This window comes from Tachypleus tridentatus, chromosome 7, assembly GCF_004210375.1.
Source record: "Tachypleus tridentatus isolate NWPU-2018 chromosome 7, ASM421037v1, whole genome shotgun sequence".
Taxonomy (NCBI): Eukaryota; Metazoa; Arthropoda; class Merostomata; order Xiphosura; family Limulidae; genus Tachypleus; species Tachypleus tridentatus.
The window spans coordinates 50009735-50026534 of record NC_134831.1 but is presented as its reverse complement, the minus strand read 5'-3'; the positions used below and the strand labels follow the sequence as shown (position 1 = coordinate 50026534).

Sequence of the window (16800 nt, the reverse complement as noted above, 5' to 3'; positions counted from 1 at the left end):
AATGACTCACACTATGCTTTATTGTTTTATTATCTGTGAGATTACTGATTTATTTGCAAAATAAAAATAATGTTTAATGATAGAAGAAAGGCTTAAACTGTGGTTATAAAGTAACTGTTACTCAATTTATTTCATGTTATTCATCCACTTTTTCATTATGTGTGGAAGATGTCTGTAAATAACCTTGCAATCAAATATGCTGTTTATGTATAGATATTAAAATGTGTGGTGTCATAAAAAAAAAACTATTCATTCAGGAAATTTCAGAGGTTATGCAAATAAAATCTGTAAACTTGAAAATATATTTATTCTTATCTTTCACACAAACTAAATTCCCCAGCAGATCTCTGCTAGAACCAGTTTATTTAAAAATTTGACTTTCTGTATTTGACAATCTTCACATTTACTAAAGTATTTCCAAATGTTGTGAAGGTATACAAAGTAAATTCAGAATTATAGTGATAGTTAATTCTTCAGTTTGGGCTCAGTCCAGTTGACTAAGTCTACATATGTAGAGCTAATTAAGGATGTTTTAAGTTCAATATTCTGTTGTTTTCTTTATGTAATATGATTGTTAGAAAATTAACCTAACTGCAGAAGCAATGGGTGTTGAAATTGTCATTTCCCTGATTTGGAAGCAAGTGATAAACATATTTTTTCAAGTATCTGTATTATAACTTTGCTAACTAAGCATTAATATTTCCAAATTAGCTGAGAATGGTGAAAAAGAGATGGTTATTGGTTTTGATTAATTGATGTGATTATTTAAGATCATCATTCACTGTCACAATGTTCACTGACTAATCAAAATTAGTATTTTAGATTATTGCTGTTTTTAATTTATCCAATTATCCAATTTAATGAAATATTACCATTATGATTGCTCATTATTTTTTTATTGACTGAAGTTTATTGAAATTAATCAGTTAGTGTTGACACTAAATGATGATATTAATTTAGTTGGAATATTTTTTATCATGTTTGATACAAGTAATTTTTTCAAAATATTTTATTTTTTTACTTTAGAAACACTATACAACTCTGAAAAAAAAAAAAAGCAACAGCTATTATACTTAACACTGTCATGGAGATTTTTTACACATACCACAAACCTGAAATGAAGATACTGCCTTTGGTAATATATATTGCACCATTCTGTGATCTTATCATGAGATTATAGCCTCCTATCACTAAGAGGAAAACACATCTTTCATGTGCAGTAATCCACATAAGCATTTGAACAAAAACTCATCCTTCACTTAGTACTACTTGTTTTCAGACATGTTTTTATTTTAAGGATTAACAAAACTTTTGTGTTTAATATTTGTAGTCTTGCATTTCTCAGTTATGTGAAAGAACAGTACCATATTTTAAATTAGAAAATTCATTTGCATTATCTTTTATTTTTTTTAATGAAATTTGTACTTTTCAGTAGAGGTATCATAATACCGCCATAATGCAATACAATATGCATCATGATATGCTTATAACAAAAATATTTTTTCCATTCATCTGTTTTTTGTTAATTTTATATGTACTATATTTTTTTCTTTTACTTAATAAGATGTGATTAAAAGTGAAGGCAATCAACTCAACTAAAATTTGCAACAAATATACAAATTTTAACATTTACTAATTCAATGAACTTGGGATTATTGTATAATCAGAATAAGTAAAATTAGCAAACTGACAAATCTGCTTCTCAGACAGCATATTTCAAATGAATGGTTAAACCATTTGTAACTGTCATTATTTCTGAATGAAATAATTTTAAAAACAAAATGAACAGTTGTTCTTGTGTCTAATTACAGAGTTCAGTTAGTGTAGGTAGTTAAAAATATAACCATATGAAAAATATTAATAAAAATAAAATAACAATTTAAAGGAAATAATTTGAAATATGGAAAAATGCTTGGTAAGTTTAGCTAGATTAGGAACTTTGTATGCCTTAGACTTCTATTTCAGTTGATGGTTCTTTTGTAACTTCTTAATTTCATCACTGTATATGTCAAGTATGTTTGTTTTACAGAAACTGACTCTTCTTTGAATGTCTGACCTGAAAGTTCATGCAGTGTTCATTCTTACTCTTAATTTATTGTTTGGAGACGGCTCTTTATTTGTTTCTTTGACATCAGTTGGCAGAGCTTCAAGAAAAACAGCAGGCAGCTCATCTGTAGAAGGCAACGTTGTTCTTACTTTTTGTTTCTTGTTATATAGAATAATGCAGTCTTGCAATTTTCTTAAGTAAAGTTTTGTATGCTGCTTCTTTCTCAAAATCAGCTACAAAGGAATGATTTTAAATCTTGGATAAAGAGCAGTACATCATGGGTGAACTCTTCATTTCCACCGTAAAGATTTTATGAAAATTCAGTGGTTGTTTTTTTATATCTCCAGTCATGCAGGGATTATTTTCAGAGAGTCCCCTGTTTTACAAATGAAAGGAGGAGGCTATGAGTGAGACTGATGGAATTTTTCCTTGCACGGAACTGTTGTAGCTACTTTGAATGGCTTTATATGCTCAAAAGCTCTTTGTGTTTGTTTCATATCAGATCCATTAGTTGTAAATGCCAGTGGAGGATTTTTTTTGCTCTTCTTTGACTTGAAGGTAGCCTAGACAGCTACTTGTTGTTAGAAATGCTCAAGCAGGTCAAAAGATGAGTTTAATCACATTACTACATTTTGTGTCTGTGAATGGGAATCTCTAACAAGACTTGTTTTCTTTGAGTTTACTTCAAGCTTAATCTCTTCTATAGAAGAAAGATATGATTCTTCTCACTTTTCTCAAAAATTTTGAAACAGTTGAACCTCTCATAGTTCTTTATGATGCTAATTTCAATGTATGAGCAAAGAAATGAATGCACTTGTTAAGTACTAAAACCATGTTTGCTTCATTGTCAGATACCAAAGACAAGGGCATCTGGCTATTTAAATTTTGTGTTTCAGTGGCATTGTTCAGTATGTCTACAATATTTTTTGCTGTATGACTTTCTTTCATTGATCTTGTATGCAAAGGTCCACAAGAGCTTGTGTTGAAAGTTGTACTAGATCAAGAACCCTTCAGTGTTCTGGATCTCTGAAACTCAGAATGATCAACATTATGATGCATAGGTGCAACTGCATATCTGTAGTGCTTATACTCAAAGGCATGATCACTTTAAGACATGTTTAACAAACTACCTTTGAGAATAATTGCATCAGTAAATAAAGCATTGTACCTGTGTTAAACAATATTTTTCCTTACTGTAAATGTTGTAACTTGAAAAAAGTTTTTGTCACCTGCTTATGTAAATTCAAAGCATTTTCACTCATCATTCTTATATTTTGTTTACAGATTAACAATTTTAAATCTTTCTTGTTCAGTCATTTTTTATTCATGCATCTCTGTCATAGGGCAGTAATCATTCACTTTTTTTAAATTACAGTATCATTGTGAATTTTTGATGTAAAGGATGCTGAATGAACTTTCAATAAATTTAGCCTTCAATCTTCACAAAATATGGTGAACCCTATATCTTTTCCCAAAGGCTACATATTTTGCAATGTGAGATTTAGACCTAATTTTTAAATGACAACCTCTTCTATGTTCTCCTTTTGGATTGATAATTTCTTAGACTTGCATTTCTTTAAATTCCATGTTTCTGTCATGTGATGTTTTGAATACAATGTACACAAAACTGCAGAAAAAGACTCTGTACTGTTAAAGATGTGAAGGATGAGTAAAGTTGTTAAGCATATCTCTCACTTATTTAAACTTTTGTTTTTAATTAGAAATAAGTTAATAACTGATTGTGTTGTAGCCATTAACTGTTTAATGTTTTGCCTGTCCAAAAAAGAAATTTCTAGTTTATCTATGAACCCTCAGAAATCAGCCTATCGATACTCATACTGATGTGTCATGGCATCTCTACTTTTGAGATGTATGTTCTATTGTCTATTTCTGTTGTAAAACTCACCATATGAATTTTGATCAGTACTTTTGATGTTCATTGTTAGGCCAATGCACCTTCAACATACCAGGCCTATTCTGTTTCTCAAAAGAACAAAAACTTATCTTTGATATTCATCATATTTTACAAGAAAATAACCACAATAAATCAACTTTATGAAGCAGATTATTTATGCATTCATGTTTAAACGTTTCTGACATTTTCTGCATTTTTCTAATACTCCTTCATAGAAGTGATAGTGATATTATCCTCCATAGTGTACTGTACCTTGGATCAAGAATTGCCAATCTTTTGTTTCTGTTACTTCAGTTAAGCCTATCACATTTTGTTATGTGTTTCCACACTATTGTTTTCAAGTTCTACTTTTCCTTTTAGTTTTCTACCCAATGAAAATCAGGTAGCCCCATCTCTATTCTTCTTTGCTTGAATCTCCCAGGTTTTTGTCTTTTGTTTTCACATTTTCAAATTGTTGTTGCTGAATCTCACTCCTTTTTTGCATGATCCTCTATGATTTGAATATCTTCTTTTATTTTAAATATCTTTTTTCTCTGTTTCTTTATCTACTCATTTGCATCACATACTAAACTTCTTTGTTCATTTTCACACATTCTCTTGCTCTTAGAGTTTTTACTTTACAACCCATTCAGCTTTATTGTGGCAACTTGCATATATCTGTTTTTCCCTTTGCTCTAGATTTTGTTTTTTTTTTTCATCCCAGTCAACTTGAGGATTCTTTTTACTTGGATGTACCTCATTGGGTTACCTTACTTTCTTACATTTGTCTACCTCAACCTTCAAGCTTATTTGTCTTGCACCCTTTTTTGGTGATGTAACTGTTTGGGGTTATTTCTTAAACATTTGCATCTAGCTATTGATACAACTCACTAGCAGTTATCCTTTCTAAAGTTGACTTCTTGTATTTGAGAAAAGAAGGCCCCACCAGGTTTTTAGCACATACAGCTTTGAGGAATAATTCTTTGTCCTCTTTTTACCATCCATTGTCAGTCTTGGAGGTGATGACTACATTTATTACAGCCTATTGAGTTTCTCAGGTGCTTTCTCAAGGTTTTTTGTTATGTTCTAGTGCTCTCTGTCTCAGCTATTTTAAATGTCATGAGACAATTCCTCTATGCTACTATGGATTTTAAAATTCTCTTCTTTTTGTTGTTCCCATTGACATGGGAGGTTGGCAGTCAATCTTCATTCTGTCCAACTTGACCAAGCTTTGGTCTTTCCTTGGTTCCTGATGATGGACACACTTCCTGGTGGTGGATAACCTGATTGAAGCCATGGATGCTTTCTTCACATCCTAGTTGGTCTGCTCGCCCTTTGCTTCTTTCAGTTTAAACACAATGATCAAATATTTGGTTCACAACCTTTCCCATCAAGTTGCATTATTTAAGGCCTAGTGATACACTACACAATGGACTTTTTTTGTTTCTTCTTGCTCCTTCCAATGTGGCTTTCTCCATTATGGTATCTCTTTTACTTTGGAAGTCATTTTGTTTGGGACAGTGGGTTTGGCTATGCAGTTCATTCTCAATTTCCATCCTTTATCTATTTCACTTGGGGGAGATCTTTCTCTTTTCATAAGCAGGGTATGCACAGTCTACTTATTTATTTTTTGAGACGTGGAGCTTTCGATACCAAGCTTCTCACATTTCCTTCCTTTCTTGCATGAGCAGACTTGCTTGTTTTGGGGACCTTCTGTTCTCTTAAATCCCTTATTCTCTTCAGTAGTTTTCGGTTTGTAAATGCAGGTATATCTGGACATTCACTGAATGTGGATTTCCATACACTTTTCTGCAAAACGTAGTTGTGATTGTACAGAATTAACTTACAGAGCACATAATCTTCCTTGGTCAATTGAGTCTCACATGTCAATCCCACACTGACTATATAATGTGGTGGCTATTTGCAGTGAGCTCTCTTTTCTGAGAAATAGGATGGGTTGTGCCATTTTTTTCATTAGTGCTTCTTTGGTGTATACATTTTCCTGTTTGTTCCATTTTCTTAAAGTATATAGCAGATGTGATGTTTTTATTCCATGTTTTTAATTTCTTGTGTTGTTAAGTTGAAATGGCAAAGCATCAGTGACAGAAGAGGAGTATTCGAAGTATTGATTGGATTCGGCCATCTTTCATAAATTAATTTTCTTCCATATGATTGCTTTCTTGTTTTGTATATTTATTGGAAAAATAACACATCTTTGTGTGTGGCTTAAGTTTAGCAATTAAAGTACAGTATTCTCAGTTGTATTGTTGAAAATAATTAATTTTTTGCTAGAATAATATTTGTTTAATTTATAGTTTCAACACTACGAACTGCACTTGATGAAAGTGTATACAGAATTATGCTACATTGTTATTCTTTTCAGGTTCCTTATGAAATACTGAATAAGAAATTTCGAGCTGCCCAGAAGAGCTTAGACCGAGAGGTGTCTCATGTTCATAATGCATCATCTGATTTGGAGAAAGGTCTTCAAAAGAAATCACCTACAGTTGGAGAGTTGCAAGTCTTGTTGGGAGGAATGGTTGAAAAATTAAACCTTTTAAAACGAAAGGTAAGACATGAAATTCCCATAAAGTAAGATTAAAAGAAATTTTGTTTTGCAAATAGCTTATTAAAGTAATTAATATTTGATGCTGTTATTTCACTAATTTGTAAAATATCTGAAAGTTTAAAGCTTCATAAATCATGTAATGATTTAGATTTAAATTAAGAAAACTTTAAGTGGTAGAAGTAATAGGAAGTTCAGTGGGGCAGAACTTTGGATTATGAAGATTCATATCAGTAAATTCATAGATGAATTTTGATTCTTCTAATGTTATTCACATGTGGTGCATTAAAGACCAGTTACAATTGAATGAAGAAGTTTCTTTATTTAAGTGATATTGATAAGAGATGGTTGACCATAAAAAGTAAAACATTTGTTGAAAGTGTTAAAGACTAATATGAAACTATATATGATATATATCTCATGAATCAAAAAATCACAAAACCATACACTGCTGCATGCCATATATTCTCGAAATCAGCAGAAAAATAATCAACATTTGGCAAAAACTAGTAACAAAATATGACATTCCAGTTAACACCAAATTTATTCAAAAACCAGTCACAAAACTGAGGTCTATACTGTGTAAAAACTACACTGACAACACCACATCAACATTATTTATAAAATACAATGTGATAACTGCCACGACTTCTATATTGGAGAAACAAGTAGAAAAATGGAAACCAGATTCAAAGAACATAAAAGTCACCTTCACACGTTTTCGAACACTGCAAGTCAAATAAACACAACATAACCATAAAAAACACTCAAATACTAAATAAAGAAACAAACATAAATAAACACAAAATTAAAGAAGCCTTACTTATACAACAACTTAAACCCAAAATAAACCAATACAAAGGAACACTTTTATACCTATATTAAAAATAATAAAATAAATAATATAAAATTATATATTCAAACATCTAACACCGCCCTCTACATTCCGACACTCAGTTACACAACCCCTTTCAAACATGTGGTCAGCTTTCAGTCAGTTACCTCTTTCTTTCTTTGTGAACCTGACGATGACCGAAGAAGGTCGAAATGTTGTTCGCTCTTCTACGTAAAATATTTTTTCAACCCAAACGAGCCGTTTTTTACATATATATTCATAGGCCTACTACTTATTTTTAATATTTGTTGTTGTCTCAACTTTATTTGTGGTACATTCATTTTGAGACACCATGTATATGTTCTAACACAAACTTATCTCCCTTTGTAAATAATGTTAATCAAAATTTTATCTCCCTTACTTTGTAATCATGTATAATTCAAGATTAAGCTTTTTGTCTGTTCCAAAGTTAATTTCTAAAATCAGTATTAAGACTAGACTTTCTTTACTATATCTGTTGAAAAATGGCAGCAATACTGGTATTCAGGTGAAACCAGTAATCCAAGGTCCTTGATACTACCAAAACTTGTCACTGTTTTCAACCTAAACAGTATTCCCCGTGATAATAGATTATTTCATTTGATATGAATTCGTTAGTTTTCCCAATACTTATCAAGACTCAATAAATGTACATACTGTGTTCTGCTGCTTACATAAATATGGTAGTTAAAAAATACTTTTCTTTGTTTATACAGTACTTTATAATGTATTTTTATCTAAGGTGCTGTGTTTTCAGTTGAAAGTTAACCTGGGAATATTAGAAATTATGTACTGGAGGCAAATATCATATGTCATTATATTAATATTGAAGCAGACATTCATCTTAACAAGTACTTAATAAAATTTAGAGATGAAATTTACAGATGATGTTTGTATCTAGGTGTTATGCTAACTCAAGTGTTAAACACTAATAACAATTTTGCTTTAAATCCAGTCTCTCCCATAACAAGTGCAACTGTCTTTGTGTATTGTATGGATTGTTCTAATTTGGGGTTAGTCATTGTTGAATATTGAGCAGATATGGACACTTTTATCACAGAAGTTGAACATAATATGGAATTTACACATTTGCTCTGTAACAGGATATATAAGCCAGAAATTCATATAATTCAAAGATATAAGATGTTAAATACTGAACAAAGTTAAGAAGTTACATTTTGCTGTGTGTGAATGTATTATGAAGGACAACAAGTAATGCCAAATTAGTATTATGCTACTTCAAGTAAAACTCTTGTGTATCTTTGTCTAACATTCCTAGAATAATAAACTAGTGACGACATTCTACCCATATTATATTTATATTGGGGTGATAACCAATATTGTTAGTGTTTGGTTGTAATTTTTTTTCAAAACATTTATACATTAATCTAGGCAGAAGAAAGTATAACGGAGGAAATGGAAGCAGCTTCTGTTTGTAAACGTCGTTTGGATCATTTGAAAGAGCATGCAAGCTCTAATGAGAATGCAATTGCTCAGTGGAAGAAAAAAAGACTAGATCGGATGCTAGTTGAACATTTCCTACGTTCTGGTTACTATAATACTGCTCTGCGATTGGCAAGGCATTCCAATATTGAGGTGAGTTCTAGAAGGTCATTTTTCTGCTTGTCAAGAACTGTTAGCAGCTATATAGAACCAAATTAGTTATATAAAAATTACCTGCCAAAGTATGACTACATTTACATTTAAAATTGTTATATTGATATAGATTGGTAGACTGTCTGTTTCCATTTGTGTTGTGTAAACCTGTCAGTACAGAACAGAAGTTGAATATTTATTTAAATATTTGCTATTCATTCATGTAAGTTGTAATTCTTTTATTAATTAAATGTTAGTGGCATGTCTCATTTGTCTTTTCTAAAGTTTCAAAACTTCTTACTTTATGAAGCCACTTGTCAAAATTTTAAATTCCATAAAATATCATTGCTTAAGTGGTGTAAGACATTAATTAAAAATGCATAAGAATTCTTTACTCTTCCCATCACATCTCTATCTATCTATCTATCTGTTCATGAATTGCACTACACGTAAGGTTTTTCACCTAAAGTAACATACTTCTATGTGTTTTTGATTCTTTCTTGTATCTTGTTTACATTATTAATTTTTGTGTGAAGGCCATTTTATGTCATATATTGACCAAATGTAACCTAATTATTGTAGATAATTAAAGAACTTTTAAGACAATGTTACTAGTTTACTGTTCAATAGAATGTACTTTTGCTTTTCACTAGAACAGCTTGTTTTTTCACTAAGTGTACCAGTATGGATCACAGACCATTTCATCACATTTTTTGGCCTACATTCAAAATTTTATTGAACTACTAATTTATGAATTTATGTCAGTAAGTTTGGTATCATATTGTAAATTACAATTCAAATTATTATTATACATAGTAAATTTCTTAATTTAAAAGTAAGTATTAAAAAAAAACTCCTAAATATTGATTTTTGTGTGTTATATGGTATGTTGAATGTAGCATTGATTCAAATTAGTTTTATTTGATGCCAAAATAAAAAGTCAGTGGTTTCTTATAAATGAGATACTCAAATTACCAATATTGACAAGCTAGAATGTAAAATAAGAAACTCCTACCTTTTCTATTTTGTGAAATATTAATATATTTATTTAATCAGCCAAAGTGACCCTGCCCTCTTCTTCAATTTTTGAAAATGCCTGCTTACGTACACATACTTAAACCAGTGTATTATAACCAGTTGAAATCTCATACTATCTCCCTGGTGGTTTTTTCAACTTCTGTGAAGTATTTGTGTGGCATAGTCTTTTTCATTCTAGATTTCAAGCTGAAAAATAAGACATTGGTGAGGTGGAAATTTCACATTTTTTTAGACACAAATACAGTTTAATTACTAAGCTTGATAAATTCTGTACTATTGATAAAGTAATTTTTGAGTTTTGGTTTCAAGTGAAATTTGATAAGGATTAGCAAGCAACCTATGGCAAGTAGTAAATGAATATGAAGTTTGTAATTAGAAGAGATAATTGTTTGCAGTATTTCTTCATTTACTGTCCTGTGTTTTATGCAAAATAATTTTAAGACCTTGTTTGTAAATAGTAATACATACATATTTAATGTATTATAACTGAAATTTTACTGTATTTTGCAAAATATTAGTTCACTAAAATACAGCTTTGGACACAGTAACATGAGTGTACATGGGCCTCATCAATGCAACTTCTGTAGTGGAAAGTCAGTATAATAAATGTATATAAATGTAGAATGTTATATGATATAAGGTATTTAAAATAAATATTTGTGTGTTCATGTTTTAATTTATAGTGATTCAAGAATGAAAAAAAACATAATTTGTATTTATTTCCTAATTTTTTTTATGGTGATCACGAGATTGGTTAAATGGACCCAACCTGTTCAGAGATACAGCAATGAAAATAATAGATAAATTATAAAGATTTTTCTAAAGAAACATCTGATTATCATACGGAGGTAATAAAGATATTGCAAATGAAATTTGAAAACTTTCTGATGCATAAAAGTATTTTTAATCTTAAAATCAAAATTACTTTGCATGTTGAATAGCCAACATTTGAAAAGGTACAAGAAAAACATTGCTTAAGAAATCTTAAAACTGAATTTAAAAAAGAATATGGTATTTTTTATACAAAAGCCTTGTAGTGCTAATTTGAAAGTATGAAAAATTTTGTGAAGATATACTTACTAATTTAAAAGTTAAAAATGATAACCACAAAATGGTTATAAGGACAGTCCTTGGGAATGATCCTCTGCTGAGAGAATTAAAGTGGTAACACCATGATAGATAGATATAAAAATAAATCAGTTGTACTATAATTTAAAATAGATATCATAAATCATTTAAATTTGCAAAAATAATAAATATCAAAAGATATGAAAATGTGTCCACTTTTTCTCTTAATTTAGATTGAAATTTGTGAAATCCTAACAGTAAGAAAAGTTTAGTAGATGAAAGTGATTTCAATAGGTGAAAAGAAAATTTTCTGAATGTGTAAGGATTTTTTTTAAGGTAACATTGTAATCACTAAGTAATAAAGTGGAAGTATTAAGCTTGATTGATAATTATTAATTTGGAGTATTGAGGGAGAAAGTATTTAGCAAGTAATTTACAAGTGCATAGTCAAAATCAGAATACAAGTTAAAAACATTTAGGACTGACATACTTAATAGCATAGGTAATTTGCAAAAATGTAGAAAATGTAGTTCTCTTTCTAACAGTTTTTAACTATATTCTTAGCTTTAATCATTTGTTTCTATCAACTGTATAGGATCTGACAAACATAGAACTGTTTTTAGTTTCCAAAGAAGTGGAAGAATCATTAGCAAACAAAGATACATCAAAGTGTCTCAACTGGTGCTATGATAATAAATCAAAACTCAAAAAGTTGAAGGTAAGATTTTAACAGTGATGGCTCATGTTTTTGACATACTGTTTGTCTTTCCAAAATTATGAAAAAGTTAGTATTGAAGGCTAGTTGGATTTAATCTCGCATAATTTTCTTTAAGAAGACTGGATGTTTGTTAACCCTAAACATTTTTTAATCTTGTATTTTTCCTATAATTCTTTGTTTGAAACTGATTTTCAGAATCACATCCACTGGTCTGCCTCAATTAATGGAATTTTCAGTGCTCCAGTAGATAATTGGTTTGTGAATTATATGGGATAAGAAATAGTTTAATTTCAATTCTGTTGGTGTCATTTCTGTATCTTCAGGTAATTGTGTACACATACACATATTTCTTTTGACCTTTACTTAATTCACATTTGTAGAGTTCTCTGGAGTTTAATCTTCGGCAGCAAGAATTTATTGAGTTGGTTCGAAAGGACAGAAGGATGGATGCAGTTAAGTACGTATGGAAGTTTGTCTTGCTTAAATGTAAGATTTACAAATACCAAAGAAGCTGAAGATGTTAGACATGTATCCCTACTATAGATTTATTTTCATTGTGCAGAAGAATTAACAGTGTTTGACAGAATGGAAGTTATTTTTTAAAAAGTGGTATGAATTGCTGATTTCATTAAATGATAAGATTTGTCTCTACCAAAAAAATGGATGGATTTATGTTTGTAATTTTAATTATTGTTAGTTTCAATTTCTAGGATTTATGAGTGACAGAAGAGTATAAAACATGACTTTGGTAATCTTTATTGTTGGTTTTTGTATTGCTTAACTCTTTTGTGAAGGTTGAATATAATATGTGAGTTCAGTATTTATGCTATAGCTTTTAATGTTGTATGGGTATTTTCACAAAATATGGTAGAATTTTAGCAAAAGTTTGAAATCTTTTATACACAAAAAATGAGATTTATCAATGAAATATTTTTGGTAAATATTTGTTTGTGAAAATGTTAAGTCTGTTTTATTACTTGTGTAAGTGTGAAGTGATTTTCATGTAATGATTAAAAAGCTGTTCTTTGTACCAAAAATCTCTAACATTATTTTGTTATCTGTAAAGCCTCTTAAATACATTCGAAATACTTGTTTTCAGTAAAACTTTATATTTTGTCTTTTATTTTCTTTAGCCTAACTATAGGGTCTGTTAATTTGTGAAATCTTTATCACCTTCATATGATGATTTTTTTTTTAGGTTGGGTTCACTTGATCAGTCTTGTAACCACCATAAAAATTAGGAAATAAATATAAATCATGCTTTTTCATTCTAGAATGATAATAAATTTGTATTTATTTATTATTTTCACAATATCAATCTTGTGCTACAGAAGTTGCATTGACATGGCCCATGTTCACTCATGTTACCATATTCAAGAATATAAAACTGGCTTTTACAAAGTGACCTGTCTTGGTTGTGTTTTAATGTAAAATATGTTCACATTTCATTTATAATACATGTGTATGTACATTACGCTGTTTACCAATACATTCTTAGTTATTTTTCTTAACACAGAACAGTAAATAAAGAAGTATAGCAAATTATTATCTCTTCCAGTTACAAACTTTGTACTCATTTACTGCTCACTGTAGGTTGCTAAGTCTATCTAATTTTACACATTGAGGATTTGAAACGAAATATCTTTTTTAGGTTTTATATATACATTTTGAAGTTACCACAATTGCTACACTAATACCATAGAATTCAACTATAATTTATCAAATGTGGTAACTAAACTGTATTTGGGTCTAAAAAAATATAAAACTTCAAGCTGACTAAAGGCTCAACTTACCAACTTCAAATCTTGGATTGAAAGGATGATTTAATGTCATAGTTTCAGAATAGCTGTGGATGCCACTAGAAGAACATTCTGATCTTTTGATTAGTTATTCACATGACATAGATAGAAGTATTTGTACATAAGGAAGTGTATTTCCAAACATGGAAATAGGTGGGCAGGGCCACTGTATTTCAGAACATAACTGATATATCAGCATATGTAAAAAAAGGAGGTTCTTATTTTATATTCTAATTTGTCCTTATCAGTAATTTGAGTTCCTTATTTTTTTGACAGTATAGGCTTTTATATTTTATATGTGACAAACATATAATTCCATCCAATACTCCATTTAACCTACCACATGATACAGAAAAAATTATATTTAAGATTCTTTTTATACCTAATTTTAAAATTAAGGAATAACTAATATATAATACTAAATTTGTATTGTAATATATAATTTGATACCAAATTTATTGATATAAATTCATAAAGTAGTAGTTCGATAAATTTTTGAATGAAAGTCAACAAATATAATAAAATAACTTTAGGCCTGTGCCTCATATGAAAAAGAAAAAAGCTATGACAGATAATGATGCCTTTATGCAGTTTAAATTTGAAGTGTGTAGTTTACTGGGTATTAAAGTACATTATATGATTATTGTTGGTGTCTTAAAATTTTTAGATTTTAATAGCAACTTATCAAAGCATAAGTTATTTGGATTATTTACTTTAATTAGCCATAATTATTATGGGTCATAGCAATTTCATGATTAATGGATTCTAATGAATAAAGTGTGAGTTTTAGTACCTAGTTTTGTTAAATCAATAAATTACCCATGGCACAATGCAATAATCTTAGGTTTAAAATTAGGTAATAAGTGTATTTTATTTTACATCTTTCTGAAAGTTTACTAATGTACATAGACTTTATGTACCTTGTATTTTTCATTGTACATATATTGTGTTTCCATCATTGAACTATGACAATAAAATTGTGTGCAATAGTAAAAACTAAACCACATCTATGCAAGAACTAAGAGTTTTAAGCACATACAGTTTTACCCTTTAAAAACATTTTGTAAAATTCAGGAATGATGAACTGAGGGAATTTAATTGTATTTGGTTGTCCTACTAACAGGCATGCTCGCAAGTATTTTGTGAACCTTGAAGATGACCAGTTGAAAAATGTCCAGAGTGTGATGGGTCTTTTAGCTTTTCCTGCAGAGACAGATATTTCTACATATAAGGTATATCTTCTAGTTTTTGTGTTTTTTATTGCTGTTAAATATGTTTTGGTATAGATTTGTAATGTCTAAGGATTTTAAAAATATGTAGTACTTACATCAGGATATTTACACCATTTTTAAAGAAGTGATTCTTAAAATTATTAAAGCTTTCTGAAACTTACATTTGAATAGTAAAACATTATTACAAAGATGACAGCAGTCATCTTCAAAACTATTCTTAAGCCTTTTGTAATGGGTGCCCCTTTAAATGTTTTTCTGTTTATGTTGTTATGTTACATTCACAATTTAATGAAATACCTTTACTATAATTGTATATGAACGAGATTAACATTATAATGTATGTTATGGTTCAAAGTTTTATGTTATATAAGTTGTAAGTCCTTTATTTGAAAAGAACACTTAAAAACTACTTAAAATTTCAAAATATTGTCATGTGACAAACAAGCTTTGAATATTCTCTATTTTGGTACTCTATATTTTTAATAGTATAATAGTAGTTGCATAAACGTATGTCTAGATTCTAAGATGCTTGCATAACCTTTGGACTGGTTCATTTCAAATATTTTTCAATGAATACAATTGAAACAAAAAATAAATTTTCTTGACCCCTGACGTGCCAATACCCTCTTTCAACAAGTTTGTTTGAGTTTTTAACCTACTTGTAGATGGTACATACATGTGTTTAATCAATAGAAAAGTGCATTTTATTCTATAGTCTACCAACAGTTACTTTGAAATTGGCATTCAGTATTGTTAACTGCTTGATCAACTGTAGCACTTATGATTGTTTCTTATTTGAATATGTTACAGTTAGATACAATTTAACCCTTTTGTGACAAGTTAGGGATCAAAGGCCACATCATTACAATTGTTCACTTTTAAAATTTTATTGGACTATAATTTTAGGAACACATTTTTGACACTTTTACCCAACAAAAATATATTAATTTCTTTGTTTTCCTCATAGGAACTTTTAGATGAATCTCGTTGGCAAATGCTGGTGAAGCAGTTTCGACAAGAAAACTTCAAGCTTTATCAGCTTAGCACTTTTTCTGTGTTTTCTGTGGCTCTTCAGGCAGGCCTCTCTGCTCTAAAAACACCGTATCCTTTTTTTTCTACTTATTGCTGAATTGTTGAAGATAGCATTTCCTGAAGTTGGGGTTTCAATTCTGAAGATATAGTTTTCTGTTTTTAATTTTAATTAGTCAGTATTTCTTTAGGAAAACTTTATTAGTTGTGTGTAAAGAATAAAAAAAATATGAGAAACTTGACAGGTAAAATTTTAATCCCTGAAATCATTGAGATGATTTATCATAAACAGTTATGTAACTGATCCCTTAACCATTGTGCAACTGGTGAGGTACCACTGATACCCCATTTGTTTTTTTTCCTTCTCAAAGGAGAAAAAATTAATAACTAAATAGCATGAAATTTGGAACAAAATGATTTGGTAGTATCTCATTTTGTCTTTAAATATGCATTTGATTTAGTTTTGTTTTGACCCACATTTAAAAAAACAACAACATTTAAAATACTTCCTTTTATATTTATTTTAATTTTTAAATGTGGTTGATCAAAAAGTTCCATTTAATATATCCTGTTAGTTTCAACTTAAAACTATAAAAAATCTCAGATCTGTTTGGTTATAAGTTTCTGTTGTTCTTTCTTGCATAAGGTAGGGCTTGTTACTTCTCCATAAAACTGTAAATTACTTCTCACACCACTTCATGTATCTGCATTAATGTAAATAGTTTATAATTTGTTCTATCAGATGCTGTTTAAACTTTTCTTATGGTTATTTTCAAAATTTGAGCTTTATTACAAGTCATTTGAAGCACATGTTATGAAATCATAAAAAGAGAAACAACAGGCTGTGTTATTAAAATCAGAGAAAGAAAATAAAAGTCACTTCAAAATAAAACAGATTTTCTTCTCAAGGGTCACTAAGATTCTTAGCAAATATAAATC

At 29.5% G+C, this 16800-nt stretch overlaps 1 protein-coding gene across 12 annotated transcripts in view; it reads left to right on the top strand.

Annotated features, from left to right (window-relative positions):
- Kaz (E3 ubiquitin-protein transferase Katazuke) overlaps nucleotides 1-16800 on the top strand; it is a 31691-nt gene that overhangs the window by 12009 nt on the left and 2882 nt on the right. For 11 of the 12 annotated variants that reach the window (XM_076511582.1, XM_076511579.1, XM_076511577.1 and 8 more), the window contains exons 3-8: nucleotides 6325-6510; nucleotides 8774-8977; nucleotides 11679-11801; nucleotides 12182-12258; nucleotides 14724-14832; nucleotides 15800-15933. In XM_076511582.1, the coding sequence (XP_076367697.1) occupies nucleotides 6325-6510; nucleotides 8774-8977; nucleotides 11679-11801; nucleotides 12182-12258; nucleotides 14724-14832; nucleotides 15800-15933 (833 nt within the window). Of the gene's footprint in view, nucleotides 1-1069; nucleotides 1136-6324; nucleotides 6511-8773; nucleotides 8978-11678; nucleotides 11802-12181; nucleotides 12259-14723; nucleotides 14833-15799; nucleotides 15934-16800 lie in introns of those variants that run through there. The other variant, XM_076511570.1, reaches the window with a different exon arrangement.